General features: G+C 46.5%; 2 protein-coding genes across 2 annotated transcripts; one reads left to right on the top strand and one right to left on the bottom strand.

The window, feature by feature from the left end:
* Positions 1 to 2,249: 2,249 nt before the first annotated feature.
* Positions 2,250 to 4,095, top strand: LHYA1_G006533 (Cyrochrome P450 monooxygenase; the record flags this gene model as incomplete). The annotated part of the gene is made up of 7 exons (XM_031151470.1): positions 2,250 to 2,466; positions 2,517 to 3,055; positions 3,103 to 3,426; positions 3,477 to 3,502; positions 3,550 to 3,634; positions 3,684 to 3,850; positions 3,933 to 4,095. The coding sequence occupies 7 exons, from the start codon at positions 2,250 to 2,252 to the stop codon at positions 4,093 to 4,095; spliced, it is 1,521 nt and encodes a 506-aa protein (XP_031004498.1).
* Positions 4,096 to 8,624: 4,529 nt separating this feature from the next.
* On the bottom strand, positions 8,625 to 11,367 carry ESL1 (EST/SMG-like protein; the record flags this gene model as incomplete). Its single annotated transcript, XM_031151469.1, has 2 exons — positions 8,625 to 11,070; positions 11,132 to 11,367. 2 exons carry the CDS (start codon positions 11,365 to 11,367, stop codon positions 8,625 to 8,627), a joined length of 2,682 nt encoding a protein of 893 aa, XP_031004497.1.
* Positions 11,368 to 15,690: the final 4,323 nt, after the last annotated feature.

Below are 15,690 nucleotides of genomic sequence, written 5' to 3'. Positions count from 1 at the left end.
CGGGTCTGGAATGAGATTGGCTTGAACTTGCGAGTTCGAGAATTGCAGCCTTCTTGCATTCATCCAGTCACTTTATGCAGCTTACCTTACGCGGCTTTTGTCGCTGCTGTCAAACGCCATAATTCTCCAAACTGCCATCATAGCAACTAAAATTCAAAGTGGGTGGCTTTGACACTTGTAGCTTCAAGTCCATGAGTTGTCTCCTGTTCTTTGGACTTGTGGTGTAATAAAAGTTTGACGGTGCTGCAGCAGAACGAGTGTAAAGCAGAAATTCCAACGCGGGATAAGCAGATGGGATTGTTGATAGGTCTTGAAGGTATCTACAAAGTTCAGACGATATGATGGTAGAGTAAGGAAGCTGCTAACGCATTGGAATCACTGTACAGGTGTCTAGTAAAGTTCGGGGGAGGTGGACATTTTTTTTCAACTCAAGATATCAGCATTCCGTGTCGTTCAAATAGGCTATCAATGGGACAGACACGGTGAGCGAGAAACTGGATCTTTAGCTAATGAGGGTCAAGCGCGGCAGCACAGTCTCTCATAACTAGCCTTCACACACTCTCTCATCCTCCATATGTGGTAAATGTCGCTTGTCGCAGCTTGGGCTTGTGATGCTGCTCGAAAAGCCGATATTTGGTGAAGTGGCGTGTCATATCGATCTATTGAGCTGAGTTCTCCAAAACATACAGCGCGAAACTTGAGGTTGTGTGTTTGTCTTGGTTTGTGTTTGTGATCAATCTCAAGAAGGGGGGAATGCGCATTAAGGGTCAAGTGATAGATAGAAAGCATGATTTAAGTCGAAATTTCGCACGAAATAGGGAGACACTAGGCAGCTAAAGAGCATCGGGCATTTTGTTCTCTATAGCCTTGCTATTTAGAATATACAGCATCCGGTCAAGTTGCTATCCCGAAGGAGAAGAATGAACAACAATCACGTGATACCCATTGACTCGGATCTGGCGATGAAAGACGTATAGAAGGCTGCCGGAGTACTTTAAATTCCAAGAAACTATCTGAGGAGTTACATGAATAACTCTAGTATGCCCACTTAGTTACTGCGGTTCTGATCATTTGCTAGGTTTAGGAATTTGGCTTTTGGCTGGAACTTCCTATTTGTCAGCAGACATATTCGTGACTATTCCTTAGAGGTAGTGGTGTTTATGAAGCTCATGGAGATGTACCACAATTGTTGGAAGTATCCCTTCTCGTATCAAACCGTGAAGAAGAAAGAAGAACCCTTAGCATTCCAAGTGAAATTGAACGTTGCCTGACGCTATATTCGAAATAGGTTAGATTGGATTATATAAGCTGGAGGTACACCACACGGTTTTGATCTCGTTTGCTTCTTAGAACATGAACGTGCTGCAGAAGATCTATAAACAATAGATGTGCTAGATGTTCAACTTTGTATGAAGGCCAAGTGTTCCTTCCCTTAAATGAGGCAGCCAGAGTACCGAGTAATGGAAGGCGATTACGAATATTTTGTTCTCCATAATCAGTACTCAGATTCGGAGGTTATTCACAGACTGCAGGTGCGCAACCAAGACCCTTGATGCCCATGGCATCCTGTCATAACCTTGGAGAGGCCAGTGTGGCTGGCAAGGAATGTCACATGGCCCATAGATCCTCGCTCTCAAGTCTCGAAGGTGTTCCCCAAGGAAGTCGTCAATGCATTCACTTCAGCCCGAAAGATATTTCTCACGTTTGACCTGTGTCCATTGGTTCTCAGCTAGAGAGCACAGCATCCTTCCTCGCATGATAAAGAACAAGTGGGTGAAATTGTGCGGGGAACAAAACCTACTCTGGTTCGTCCAGTCCCATATTGGAATATTCTTCATCACTTTGCATTTAAATTCTCTCTGTTTGATTCGAGGGCCAGGAGCTTTGATGTGAATCTAATGTTGTTTCAATGCAAAAATAAATGAAATCGAAATGAAGAGTTGTACAAAGTGAGATGTCAAATGACCTTAAGAGCAAAACCTCGCATGCGGGGACCCTTTTTATGTCCACACAAACACCAATCAGACTTCTTTCTTCACCCGGCGGTTAGGGATTGGAATCACTCCTAAACTTCTCCTGTTATCGTTAACCACACAATACTCGTGCTCACTTCATCGACTAGAGCGAATCATCTTTACATTCGCCTTATGTTGTCATAGGCTGCACCTTTCAAGAACCTCGTCTCCCTTCCATCGGTACCGATCTTCAGTATCAAGTGGATTTTCGACACTGGACGGTCCATTGCCAACATGGCAGTCTTCCCAAATCTGCAGATGCACTGGCTTATAGGTGTCTTGGTTATTCTGGGCCTTGCGGTAGTCTTTGTGCGCCGCCTCTACTTCAGCCCGCTCTCAAAGTTCCCCGGACCAAAGCTTGCCGCAGCAACAATCTTGTATGAGGCCTACTACGATATAATCAAGCAGGGCCAATATATTTTCAAGATCAAAGAGCTGCACAAGAAATATGGTGGGTGTATCAACGCCTTGAGAGAATGTGTATTACTAATATTGGAGCAGGTCCCATCATCCGTATCAACCCATGGGAACTTCACATCAACGATCCCGAGTACTACGGGGTGTTATATAGTCAAACATCACCTCGAAACAAGTATTTGTTCTTTGCAAGCCAGTTTAATATCCCGGATTCCGTCTTCAGTACAATTGATCATCAACACCACCGACTTCGACGCCAACCGCTGAGCCCTTTCTTTTCGAAGCAAAGCATTCTGCGTCTTGAACCGACGATCTCATCAATGGTAGAAAAGCTAAGCAGTCGAATTGCAGAGTTTAAGCGATCTGGCCAGCCAATGCCCTTGAGACTGAGTTTCGCATGTCTGTCAACAGACATTGTCCATCTGTACGCTTTTAACATCTATTCGAATCACCTTGATAGTCAAGACTTCTCGCCGAAATGGAACGAGACCATTGCTTCAGTATCGAAGGTGACGACGTTTATGAAACACTTTCCATGGCTTTACAAGGTATTTCAAAGACTACCCCAATGGATCACGTCGGCTATTTCGCCAGATATGGTGTTGCTTCTGGACTGGCAAGACGTAAGGAACAACCTACACGGACAGAGATATCATACTGATTGTACCAGCTACTGAGACGCCAAGTCCAACGAAGCATAGACGAGCAAAATGCCAAAATTAAAAATACGGACGGGCTCTCCCGTAACATTTTCCAGTCACTTTTGGAGAGCGACTTGCCACCCGAAGACAAGACAGTGGAAAGATTGAGGCAGGAGGCCCAACTTCTCCTTGGAGCTGGCTCGGATACCGTTGCAAACAGCTTAAGTATAACGACGTTCCATCTTGTCGACAACCCGGAAAAGATGTCTAAGCTGGCAAGCGAACTTGAGAAGGCTATGCCTGATCCAAACGAGTCTGCTAGATTAACCATCGTCGAACAACTACCATATCTTGTGAGTCTTGAGTCATTCCTCACAAGAGTACGAATGCTGACTTTCTTCAGTCTGCTGTTATTCAAGAAGGCTTGAGGTAAGTACCCATGGACTTAACTGTGAATTGTTCCCTGATATCCTTAGACTCTCTTACGGAGTGTCGGCACGCTTGCAGCGTATTGCGCCAAATGAAGTCCTCCAATTCCATGAGTGGTCAATTCCAGCAGGTGTAAGCATCTCTCAATATACCAAACGGAATTATCTGACTAGTTACGCAGACACCTGTAGGCATGTCATCTTCATTGATGCACCACGATGAATCTATATTCCCCGACTCGTACTCCTTTCTTCCCGAACGCTGGCTTGACCAATCGAAATCCGCACCCCCCCTCGACCGTTACGTGGTGGCGTTCTCGAAGGGAAGTAGGTCGTGCGTTGGAATTAAGTGAGCAATTCATCCAAGCCTAGGCCTCTTGCCTAGATCCAGAGTTCCTATTGCTCCATTTACTAATTGCTTATGCCAACAGTCTCGCAAAGGCAGAACTCTACCTCACCATCGCAACCGTCTTCCGTCGATACAAGGTCGAGCTGTTCGATACCCTGCGTGAGCGTGATGTTGACTTGAAGCACGATAACTTCTTGCCATTTCCCAGCCATAAGAGCAGGGGAATCAGAGCCATTTTTAAGTGAGAGACATGATATCTACTAGTGATTGGATTCACGATGGTATTCGATGCAGGATTTATGGAAGGTATTCATAATTTTAAGCGCTGACGGGGTTGGCACTCAGCGTGAATTCGGAATAATATTTGACGATGGTGGAGGGTTCCTTTGACATTCCGCATGGATTTAGGCTGCATACAAGGAAGCAGTCAATGCCTGGATCCTAATGGATCTTGAACATTGCATGGATCTTTATGATATTTAGTTCTGACAATGATTTTCTTAGCAAGGCATTGGTGCATTATGGAAACAGGTTTTAAGTTGGAAGTGTGAGCACAGCAAACACAAAACCACAGTGCGCAGCTTGGAGTGATATTCACGGATCTACATAAAAGTCAGACTCCGCGAGGAATCCAAGGGAAGAAGCGTTATGAGTTAGCCCGACCTCACCGGATATCTTTCTCGGGCTTCATTTGATACCGGGGAGCCGAGTATGTCAAATCATTTTCTTCCTTTTTCACATAATAGCTACCAAGAAACCCTGCTGTCCGGTTCTTCCGTCGCGGCCGCAGCTACTAACAACCCCGAAGATCTAATGCTCCTTGCCCAAAGCATATACTTCATACTTCACAACCATCCACCCCGAAGAGTCAACGCTCTTTCCAACCAACCATTCCACCACATCCACCCAAAACCTGATTGCCATGCCCCTTCTATCTCACCGCCCCGCCATCCCTCTTTTCCCCTCCTCTATATGCCAGCGAATCATCATCCGGCTCATCACACAGTCCCGCCTACCCCCATCCCATCCTCTCAATTACCACAGTCATCGCATTCCTCGACATCACACCCGTCTGCAAATCACCAAAACGCCCAGACTGGCCTGAAGGCTACTACAGTGGGCTTCAATCTAGCCCCCATTGGTTATTTTTGCAGACGGCGACGGTGCTGAAAGCTATGGGGACGGAACGCAGCAGTTGGATATTGTACAGGCGAATCATTTGGTAAGTGTATGACAATGTTTGGGGTGAGTAGAATGTTGCTGCTCGGGTAGAATACGGTTTCGCATTGCGATTTCCATGGTTGGAAAGGAGAGAGAGGTACGTGATTAGAGTGAGGCTCAGATTTGGCGCCTGGGGAGAGGCTGAGGACCAGATTAAAGGATGGAGAGGGAAGAGAACTTCTAGGTAGTCTTACGTTTGAGATGGGAAAATGAATTGAGAGGGTGGGAGAATCAGGTGATATTTAGATTACCAGAGAGCGGAATGAGTTGCTAGTGAAAATCTCTGGCGGTGGGTTATAGATCTGTGAGGGTACATGATTTCAAATAAAGCTAACATCTGTCACATACGACCATAGACTAAGGAGGATTGGGCATCCCGTCCGCTCTGCCATACACAAGCCTTAGATCGGCAGATTAGTAGTTGGGTGGGTGACCACCAGCGAATACCTGCTGTTGTATGTTTTTTTGTTTTCTTTTGTCCCAGTCGGTGCCCGTGCCAGATCCCATCATTCCTTCCTGGTCGGCTTCATCTTAATACTCGAATAAGAGAATAATTGCGGTGGTTTTTATTGGAGGCATTTTTATTGAAAGGCTTGATAAGAATGAAAGAATTGTCAGAGACAGAGGTGGGGTACATATAATGGCTGTGGAGATAGACCCTTTTAGGTTCTGAAGTGGTTATATAATAGATCGACTATACAGTATTTATATGAGATCAGCTCATTGATCTGAGATCTCTCTACAATACTCCACCTCTGTGATGTCCTAAACCCCCAGTCCCATCACCAAAGTCTGAACCAACTTCCCGCCCTAGTCCTTCGCACTTGCCCTTTCCATTCCCGTTCAACTTAATGAAGGGACAGTCAGAAGTTCGGCCTACATCCATACACATAACCTGCTGCTCAATTCTTCCTCTTGTAAGTCCCCAACTTGTGATACTGCCTAGTGCGTCTGTTGACCTTTAGAAGTTCATATGTACTGAATATACTTATTTCATGATCATTACTAGAGATTGCAACTCTATCTTGATATAATTGCAGAACCGTATTCTGCGACACTCTTTTGAACATAAAGTAGTCTTGATTGGCTTACATTGACAATCAAGATATTGACGGGAATGCTCTCCAGCCAAGTGAGTGAATAAGTGAAGAAACCGCATGGCGACTATCGGGGGTAATTGTGCACACTTTTGTATTCTTGAAACTAAGAGCCCCAGGTAGCTCGAACGATCTTAGAGCTAGTAATTAGGTATGATGATCACAATGTAGATCGCACTGGACGTGAATTCCATTCTTACTTGTACAACAGCTCAATTGTTCACATATTCAGCTTAACCCGCCACCAACACACATCATCCTGTCACAGAACCAACATCCCAACCAACATTACCACTCGGTCTGCAATTCCAGCGCCATCCACTTATACCTCACCAGCGGTTCTCGACACCTAGCGCCTATCCAGCCCTAACTCGCAATATCTCTTGGTACCAATAAAAACACCTAAAACAACCAACACTCACCGAGTCTCCAGCCTCTTGGTCCAGTTTCAAAACGTCCAGACGAGGCAAATTCTGTCTTCGGGCGGTACTGGTCGTTGTGCACTCTAATTCCTCCTCTTTTCCAACTAGAAGGAATTGTAATGCCGTGACACTGCATTTCAGTCCCGTGTGCAAACTAAGGCAAACTCCAACCGCAGGACTTGCCTGATTTCCCGTCCTTTCAAGATACGAGCAATGTAAAGATAGTGTCACTTACATGTAAAATTCATTGCAACCTCGCGCACGCACGTCAAGAGGTAACACCACAGAGTCTGCAAAACCCCAACCCAACAAGCAAGCACCTTCTACTTACGTATTTCTGATCTGACAAGCATTCTTTCCTTCCCGTAAGTGTAGGCAAAATCGACCGGGAAAAGCCTACTCCACCCGATCGCATAGTTTGGTGAAACAGAAGGGGAGAAACCGAGCTGCAAAACTCATGCGGCTTTTAAACAGGCACGGAAATCAGCGCACCACACCTTCCCAATAACAACTCACGGAAATTCCTGGGATAAGGCTGACGCTGGCAAAGATATGGTAACATTTCCCGCCTTCTCAATGCAGGCGTACTTAACCGCAACTCCCCCACTCCTGCCTATTCCAACTCCAAGCTCGCAATTTGACATCAAACTCATTTAACAAAAATGCCAAGACTGCATGCAACGCGAGGCTGTAAGGAAGTAAGCAAAATAACAGTAATTTCATTATCAGCCTCAAATGCCCCATCGGCCGAATTCCTCAAACCAATAACGCACCGCACGGCGCAAAAATAAGGCGTTCAAAACCACATCCTTCCGAGCTGGCCCCAAAAGAAACACAAGAAAACACAACAAGAACGGACCGCCGAAAGCATACGTGACAACTGACCGATGCTGACATTCCGACTCGCGCACAAGGCAACAGCACCTTTGCCGAACCGTGCGGGGGAATGAAGGCAATCAAAAACAGGAGGATTTATGAAACCGAGAACAGTGAGGCAAAATGCGAAGGATCAAATTCATTCACCGAGGAACGGGAGGGATTTATACGGAAAGTAGATGGCACATACCGGTCGGTGATTTGACGCCTTGGATCCTACAGTTTTAATTTGCTACAGTTCGTTCGTTCGTTCGAGGACGGGGTGGTATGGGTGTCAGGCTACATATACCTCAGCCAATGAGGCTGCCGCGTTCGGGGAGAGGGATGCGCGAGGCAGCCACCCACTCCACACACCATGGTTCGCATCAAGCGAACAAGCGATCCGTGGTTTCTTCCCCTTTCTTTTTCGACGCGATCCGAGGGTTGCGATGGGCTCTGCACTTGTGATGAACCAAGTTCTTCTTAGAAGGAAGCCACGGGAACCAATACCATACACGAAGTACTTACATTTCGTGGGAGGTTCACGACTGACTATTTTGAGAACAAAATGCATGTCAGAGTGTCGTATCCAGGTCGAGATCAGAACTATTTTTTGACGGCATTACTTTTAGAATGAGCGTGATGGTACAAAGTTTCCTCCATTCCAATGTCATGCCCCCAAGGCAAAACCCATCTCCAAAAGGCCGCCAGTCAACGTACGTGACGGGACTCAAAATAACGTATGTGGTTGTCTCCAAAAGAGACACGGTAGTAAATTCCAGAATGCCGCCCTGGAAGGGGAGATAACTGAATGGATGGGACAGTAGTGTTGCCAATGCCCAGTTTTAGAGGAATAACTTTTAAAGGTAAACCCTCGAACGTAAAATTATGCTCGCGCAGAACGCTGCACTTGAACCTATCTGTGGTGTTAAACGTATGTGTCCAGCGTTTAGCGCTGATCTTTTCATAAATGGCTGAGTGAGTTGGACTCCTGTCATCATATATTAGACTTTGATACGGGAAGGAGGAGCCTCTAAAAGAAAATGTAGCTCACCTGCTTTTGCAGTCTGTATGTACCTGTAAACTGATGTAATGATCTTTGCTGGCTTGGTTCTGATAAGAGACTTGTTGAAAGAGCCTGGCACCGCTATTGTTACGTTGCCTGGAAACACCAGCAAGTCAATCATCATGAAATGGCTCTGCTGTAGTAGGCATCGTTGGTGATGACAAGTCTTCTTCGACGTCAGATTCATCGGCAGCCTGTGATTCCCAAGTCCCCGTACGCGTACTGGCAGTTGTCGCTGATGCAAAAGTTGATGCCCTGGATGGGAGGTCTTGGTCGTTTGAAGGCACAAAAAAACTCTTCCCGTCATATGCAATACAAGGACCAAGAGAGCAAATCTTACAAGCAAGCCAGAGAATCCTTTCCTTTCGTTGAGCCGTCATCGAAGGACGCTCGTGATACTTCTCTTCTTCATCGATTTTTTCTTTGGTGAACCATTCCTCTGGGAAATATTCTTCTGCCCACAGAAGGCCTCGCATTGCAAAGTCTTCTGGGAACGGCCGAGTGTCATCTTTCTCTGGAGAAGGGAAGTTGTCATCCTCGATACGACCAGGCGTGCTGTAGGAACTCAGTAACGTATTAAGCATTGTCGACAGCGCCACCCAAGGAAATGTCGCCTGAAGAAAGCTCATGGTGCCACGACGGCGAGACATGAAGTAAATAAAAACGAGAGTAACATGGATGAACGGCAGGACATTAGGATCTCCGATTCGCTGTAAAACAATTTCTGTGGTTTCGTTGCTGAGGTGCTGAGCATTCTTGAAATAGGCCATGGACTGAGCAGAGACATCTGGGATTCCTCCTTCCATAGAAACATCAGGGCACTCTCCATCTTTAGTGGATTGAGAAATGAGTTTCATTAGTACATTGTCATTAGACGTAAAGCTGAGCATTGCAACATTGTTGGCAACGGCAATATGATACCCTTGCTCCATAAACTTCCGCGTGACTCTGCCAATTTGATTGTCTAGTAAGCCGAGGAAGTCTTTAACCGTGGATTCAAACTTATGCATATCTCGGTTGGTGAACAAAATTCCATGAGCCATAACAAATGCAGTATCCAAAGGGGGAAGTCGATACTGGCCATGAGCATTATCTGAATTTAAAACCGGCTCAAAAAGCGTCAAGATTGATTCGCGAGCAGAGGTGAACGGAACCGCCACGCAGAGAGATTTAGAGTAATAGAAGAGCTGCTGGAGAGCGTTAGGCCTTGCGAGAATTGCTAGATGGTGATATAGACGACCCGTGGTCGGGGTTTTATCAGAGGCTTTCGAATACCAGTGTCGAGCAACACCAGTCCAAACTTCTCGATCTCTGATGTCATCATCTTCAATTGCCATTCGATAACGTCCGAGATCTCCAAGGCACTCAATCCACGTATCCTCGAATGCCGGGACTGTTTCATATAATAGCGCCATCATCGAGTAAGCTAGATAGATGAACGCTAGCATATGATCTAAAGATGCCGGTAGACGATGCCTTAATAGCTCAAGAAACGAGTGGATTCCATGACGCCACATTCTAGCGGGCATAGCGTACTTCGACGCAAGACGTCTTAGAGCAGGGCTTGCGGAAGGATGTTGCGAAGCCAAAAAGAAGTCATGATGTTCATGAAGCAAAGTTCTATGGAGTGCAATAAGAGCCTGCCATTGCTCATTATTCAGTTTGGGCGGTGTTGCTCCAGTATCAGCCGCAGCCAGCGCGGCTTGCTTGTTGTCAACATCTATGCATTTAGCCTCAACCATAACCAAGCCGGCATAGATGCCTTTTACTTCTGCAACCAGCTGCTCTTGTGATATCGGTCTGGTCTCTGGCTGTAGCATTATATCGAACGAGTCATCTCTAGAAGTTGCTTGAGATTGAGTCGAAGCCAGCTTTCCGTAAATTGCAGACGGAGTAGTGTTCAGAGCAGTCTGGGCTGAAGGTGGCCTTGAACCCATTGTTTGAGGTGATTGTTGAAATTGTGGTTTACGAGATTTATTTTGCAAAGCTTGTCTCGACTTCTGCGCTTGTATAGAGGCAATATTGGAAGGGTCAAAGGTACCACGGGGAAGGGGTGTGTCTTGATCTGGATTCCACAACTGTTTCTTTCCATTATGTTGTGGTCTTTGTGCATCGAACATGGAAGGTTGCTGAGAATCTATCGCTGACCCGCCTGGTCCCGGTGCTGATGTTGGCCTTGCCTTGGAGCGACGAGGCAATGGTGAAGCAGATGTTTCCCGAGCAGGACTAGCAGAACCAGCAGAGATGCCATCTCCTACAGCAGCTCTCTTCCGCGGCTGATCTCTTTCATGACTGTCCTCAGACACATTCATCATACCGATTTCCTCGCTGCCACCAGGTGTGCCAATATTCAACTCGCGCAAACTAGAGATACTTTGGGTAGGAGCTGGTGAGGACAGTGGTCGTTTCATCTGAGACGGCATCGGCTCTGGCTGTGCATTTCTAGCCTCGTTGAATGCAGGCTTACGAGGCTGGTAGTCATCTTTTGCGCTATAACGAGTTGGGTCAGCACCAGCGTTGAAAGTCTTCCATTTTCGCAAGGCTGTAGCCTGCACCCGCCTAGAAGGTTGTAGCCTGCTGGTGGCTGGAGAGACCGTGTGACCTCTTGACAGCTGCTTACCGTATCTTTTTCACTGATTCAGCCTCGAATTTCGTGCGATATCTCCGGTGCTCGCTCTCGTCTTCGGGAAGCTTGTTCTTGTGATCGTGAAGGCAGTGCTGCCACAGGTCGTCGGAATTGGAGAAAATCCGTCGGTCGAGACAATGGATACAGGCCCACGACTGCGTGGTCTTGTGATTTCGGCGCTGGTGTTGGACCCATAATTCGTCAACTCCAGGTGCTTGCTGCTTGTTCATTGCTAGCCGTCGATATCACGATTAGTATGGTGTTCTGTTGGATTGTCGCGAACAGGGAATGCTTAATGAGGGTGGGGGCGGAGGGGCTGGCATTACCGATAACCGTCGCGGAATGCGACTACCTTAGAAAAACTCGTTAGGATGGTGAGTTGGCTTTATGGACAAAGCGAGCGTGCATAGCTTCAAATTCTTGGGGGGTGAGATGAGGGTAGAAGTAGAGTTGTTAGAAAGATCAAAGAGGGGACAACCCATATTCATACTTGCCCCGGATGAGGCTCTGGGTCGGGAGAGCGAGTTGGGAGCAGCGTTGTTAGGCAACAGGTTGCAAAATGGCGAACTACAAAACCTGAGCAAATCCCACTCCCCCCCCCAAATTCTCAGCATCTTTCAGAATATCAACGCTAAACTCAAAAGGGTCACCGATTTAGTGCATGTCTCTAACCAAACGCTACTAAGACACCAACTAATTGTCAAACCGCGCCCTGCCCTGTCTGAAGTCTTCTTCTATTACACAATCGTAGGTCCGCACAGCTATAAATAAGGTGGTCGACTGACATCCTGCACTCGAGAAAATGTTGTATCATCGTGGTCAGGAGAACACTGCAGGGCAGACGAGAAGAGTCAATTGCTCTTTCTTTGAGCATGGGGCGGCCCAGAGCAACAATAGTGTGAGCCTCAACCATCTGACTCTTCCAGCCCCCAACTGCACGGATTCAGCCGCAGAGGCTCGATGTCCGTATGCGTCTGCTAAATGGCTTGTAGACTAATGAATGCACCGTGAAATGCATATCAAGGGCGTCGTTGCCTCAATGCCTCCCGTGGACCGCAATGTTTTCACAACCCACTGGTATAACTGCTTACACCAACCTCTCCCCTTAAAACCCAAGGCCATAGTTCTTACTTTCTCCATTGTCCTCCCTCTATAGCTTCGTGGAAGCACAGACGCCCAGTCTCTCGTTTGTCCCTCTCACTCATGGTCAAGGCAAGCTCAGCCTCCTTGAAAATAGTATTTACGTATACAGTACGCCGCGACCCGATGGATCCTTCAGCGACTGGCTCTCATCTTCCCAAGGCACCGAAATATATAACAAAACAAGAAAGTATACGCAACTCAAATGGGCTATAAGCTGGCTAGAGTCCGCAAGTAGCCTTATAGCACTTCAGCTCACCACCGGCACATGTCAGCACTTGAGCTTCGAAGAGTCCAGCCTTGTATCGCAGTCACGGGTAGATCTGTAAAGCGAGCCCCTGAACGAACTCCTTTTCGACTTTACTGACCCCTATCTAAAGGTGTAGATTCTTCCAATTACCTGCCTAAGAATGACAAGTTTCGCTAGGAACCATGGGGCGCACTCTAGTAGATTGCGTTCTCCAATAGAGGCATCCTTGTTATGCGAGGTCTTTCCACAGCCATTGAAACCCAGACAGCCTGAAAGCAATGAACAAATGCCTGTCCGAGACTGCAGAGCAATATATGAAGCCAAAAATGGACAAATATGAACCAGTCACCAGGACCGCCTGAAAGCCTCGGAAGAGGTCGCGCAAATTACCCCAGAGGGCCGCAAATTAAGTTTATATCCAACGCATCACAATTTTCTAGAGATTTGAGGCTTTCACAACTATGCACGATTATTCACCAGCCGTGGTCAAATTGGCTGCATATTATAATGATAGGGTGTTCATACCGAACCCGATCGATAACACGCCCTACGCCAAGTATTCAACCATTATCAATCAAACTGATATTGTATAACAAGGCGATTTTCACATGGAATACTGCCTAGATGAATATCTGCAATTTTGACCCGAAGAAGCAGTTATGGAGCTCAAAGAAGACGACCTAGGAAACCTTGGAGGCAACGTTCGAACTATGTGATTCACACCGACTCACACCGCAGTTTGAACGTGACTCCAGCATTGCATTCACGGGAAGCTACCTAAGGACCCCTATTTTTACAACGAGGAGAATTAACGCAGAAACTAAAAATGTTTAGTAACGATGGACCAATGTGCGCATTGAGTCACTGTTTTACAGTATACAGCACGGCCCCCTTTCGTAAAACTGGGGCACGGACAGTTACTCACATTCCACTTCTTCTTTGACTTCTGCGCTTCTTTAGAATACAGTGCATTCCTTAATTTTAAGCATACTACCGGTAGGTAGCTGTCTAAATGGTTTTATTAAGCTCTTGCGTACTAGCATACCTCGGTGCTCCTTGGAAGTCCCAATAGGAAGACCCCCATCAATCTACAACGTGGCATGTTTCGATTATCTGCGCCTTCAACGTACACCCTAGTTTGTCTTCACCGTGTTGCTCTTCTCTTCTTCTAAGGCGAACGGATGCCTTCATACGTGTTTTCAATGGATACATCGAACGGCACTTTTCAATCAAGAAGACGTGTTATTGCAGCGGCGAATTTTAGGCAGCTAGAAATGTTCTCAAAGGCAAATTAGAAACATTAGGAGGAAGATATGGGGCTTTTAAGTTTAACAGGCTCTACTACAAGACCTCTAGTGAGAGGATGTTGATTTGATGACTTTATAACTTTCGGTACTATAGTGTATAACATAAATTATCCACTAAATGATTTCCTACGATTACTACTCCCTACGTACCGCGAGTGCGCAACCCTGAACATACACGGCTAGATATACCCGCCAGTAAGGACTGTAGAGAAGTATCATTTGCTCGCAGTGATGTCCAAAATTGTGATTTATAAACAACTTATATACGAGAATCCTCTCACGTCTTTCTCTCTAAGGCTTCGATCCTTCTTGATCTCGGGTCTTCTTAGTTCTTACAGAATGGGTTATTTCCAGCCCATCATCTATTCATTTCAATTCAAGGGAATACAAGAATCGCTCACCGACTGCCGGCAATCATTCCGGACAAACGGGTCAATGCTCGTACCCGTGATTTCAGAGAAGACTTGTCGTCAAAAGTTGCTGCACACACATGGAGACATTAATAATCGACTCGGGAATAATCGCGAGATATGCATCTAGTCTGGATGCCTCACTGCTACCCATATCTCGTAATTAGTCACCTTCTATAAAAAAAATCAGGAGCTTTGATTTTCACGTGTTCCTGTCCGGAGCTGACCGAACCGGGTCTATCGGGTTTCAGAGGCAGAGGATACCCATACGATCTACTTCGTATTAAACAAAGATCTTTCAACATTGCACCATAACAGCAAAACGCCATTATTTTTTCTCTTTTGCTTCGTTTCGTCACTCACGACTATGCCGGGAGTGCCGGCAAATTCCCATTTCTATTTGCAGCTTGAAGATATGTTGTGGCGAAGGTATGTATGGTGATGCCGAGGAAAACCCAACGCGCAACCTGCGTGTGGCTGAGTGCAGGAAACACACGACGCTTTCAGCTTTTCATGGACTTTGATCTTCGCAGTACGCGTTGATCAACAATCTATCTGAAAACCTTCGTTGAGGTTTGTTTTGTTTATGTTTTTCGGTAAAAATCGATGTGTTGAGTTTCCATGCCTGGAAAGTTTAGGTGGTTGGGAATCTTGGTCACGAGACACACCACCCCACCTCCTGTATTTAGGGGGTAAATATTTTAGCGAGAAATACCCCACGGCACGGCACGCCTTGCCACCACGCCCCTGAAAGCGACCCGAAGAGGCGGGAGAAGATCTTTCCACATTCCATGCATTTTCCTTATTCGCCTCTGACAAGTTTATTCCAACGACGTATTTGCCCCCTTGGATTTAATAGGGGCGATTAGTGATGAGTCTATGTTTTTCTTTTTGATGAGTAACCATTTTCATTTACATATGACTGTTCCGGACTCGCCCCTGACACGTGCTGTCGCGCATCCTTGAGATGATATTATATTGACAGGCCCAGCTGAGTTTTTAGCACATTACTTGCCTTCTTCAGCCAGTGCTCATTCGGCGTCTTATTGGTCCCGCTGCATACCCCTTGTCTCCTACACGCCCCTGGCGCCATGAGTCAAAATGACTGTCACTTACCGAATCTAAGTGGGCAGGCCAGCTGCCAACGAGAAAGATCGCTCGATAATCTTGCCGTAATCGATCAATGGACCCTATTAGTGCCATCGCCTTGCCCCATACCGGTTTCTTTTGAGCCTCATGATTCGGAGTTCAAAGTCGATAGACAGACAGCCCGAAGACAAGGCCTGGATGACAGTTTCGATGAACTGCTGCTGCCTTGCGGAGGTAAACTATCGGCTGCCACTCGCACCCGAGTCATTGCTTTTATTGTGTGTCAGAGTGAGATGAGCATGACTGCGACCGACCGAGTACGGGTTCTGTGAGGCGGCCAAAGTAATCAATGAATGG

Source organism: Lachnellula hyalina (genome assembly GCF_007821495.1).
Source record: "Lachnellula hyalina strain CBS 185.66 chromosome Unknown contig00087, whole genome shotgun sequence".
Lineage (NCBI taxonomy): Eukaryota > Fungi > Ascomycota > Leotiomycetes > Helotiales > Lachnaceae > Lachnellula > Lachnellula hyalina.
This window is presented reverse-complemented; position numbering and strand designations above follow the sequence as displayed.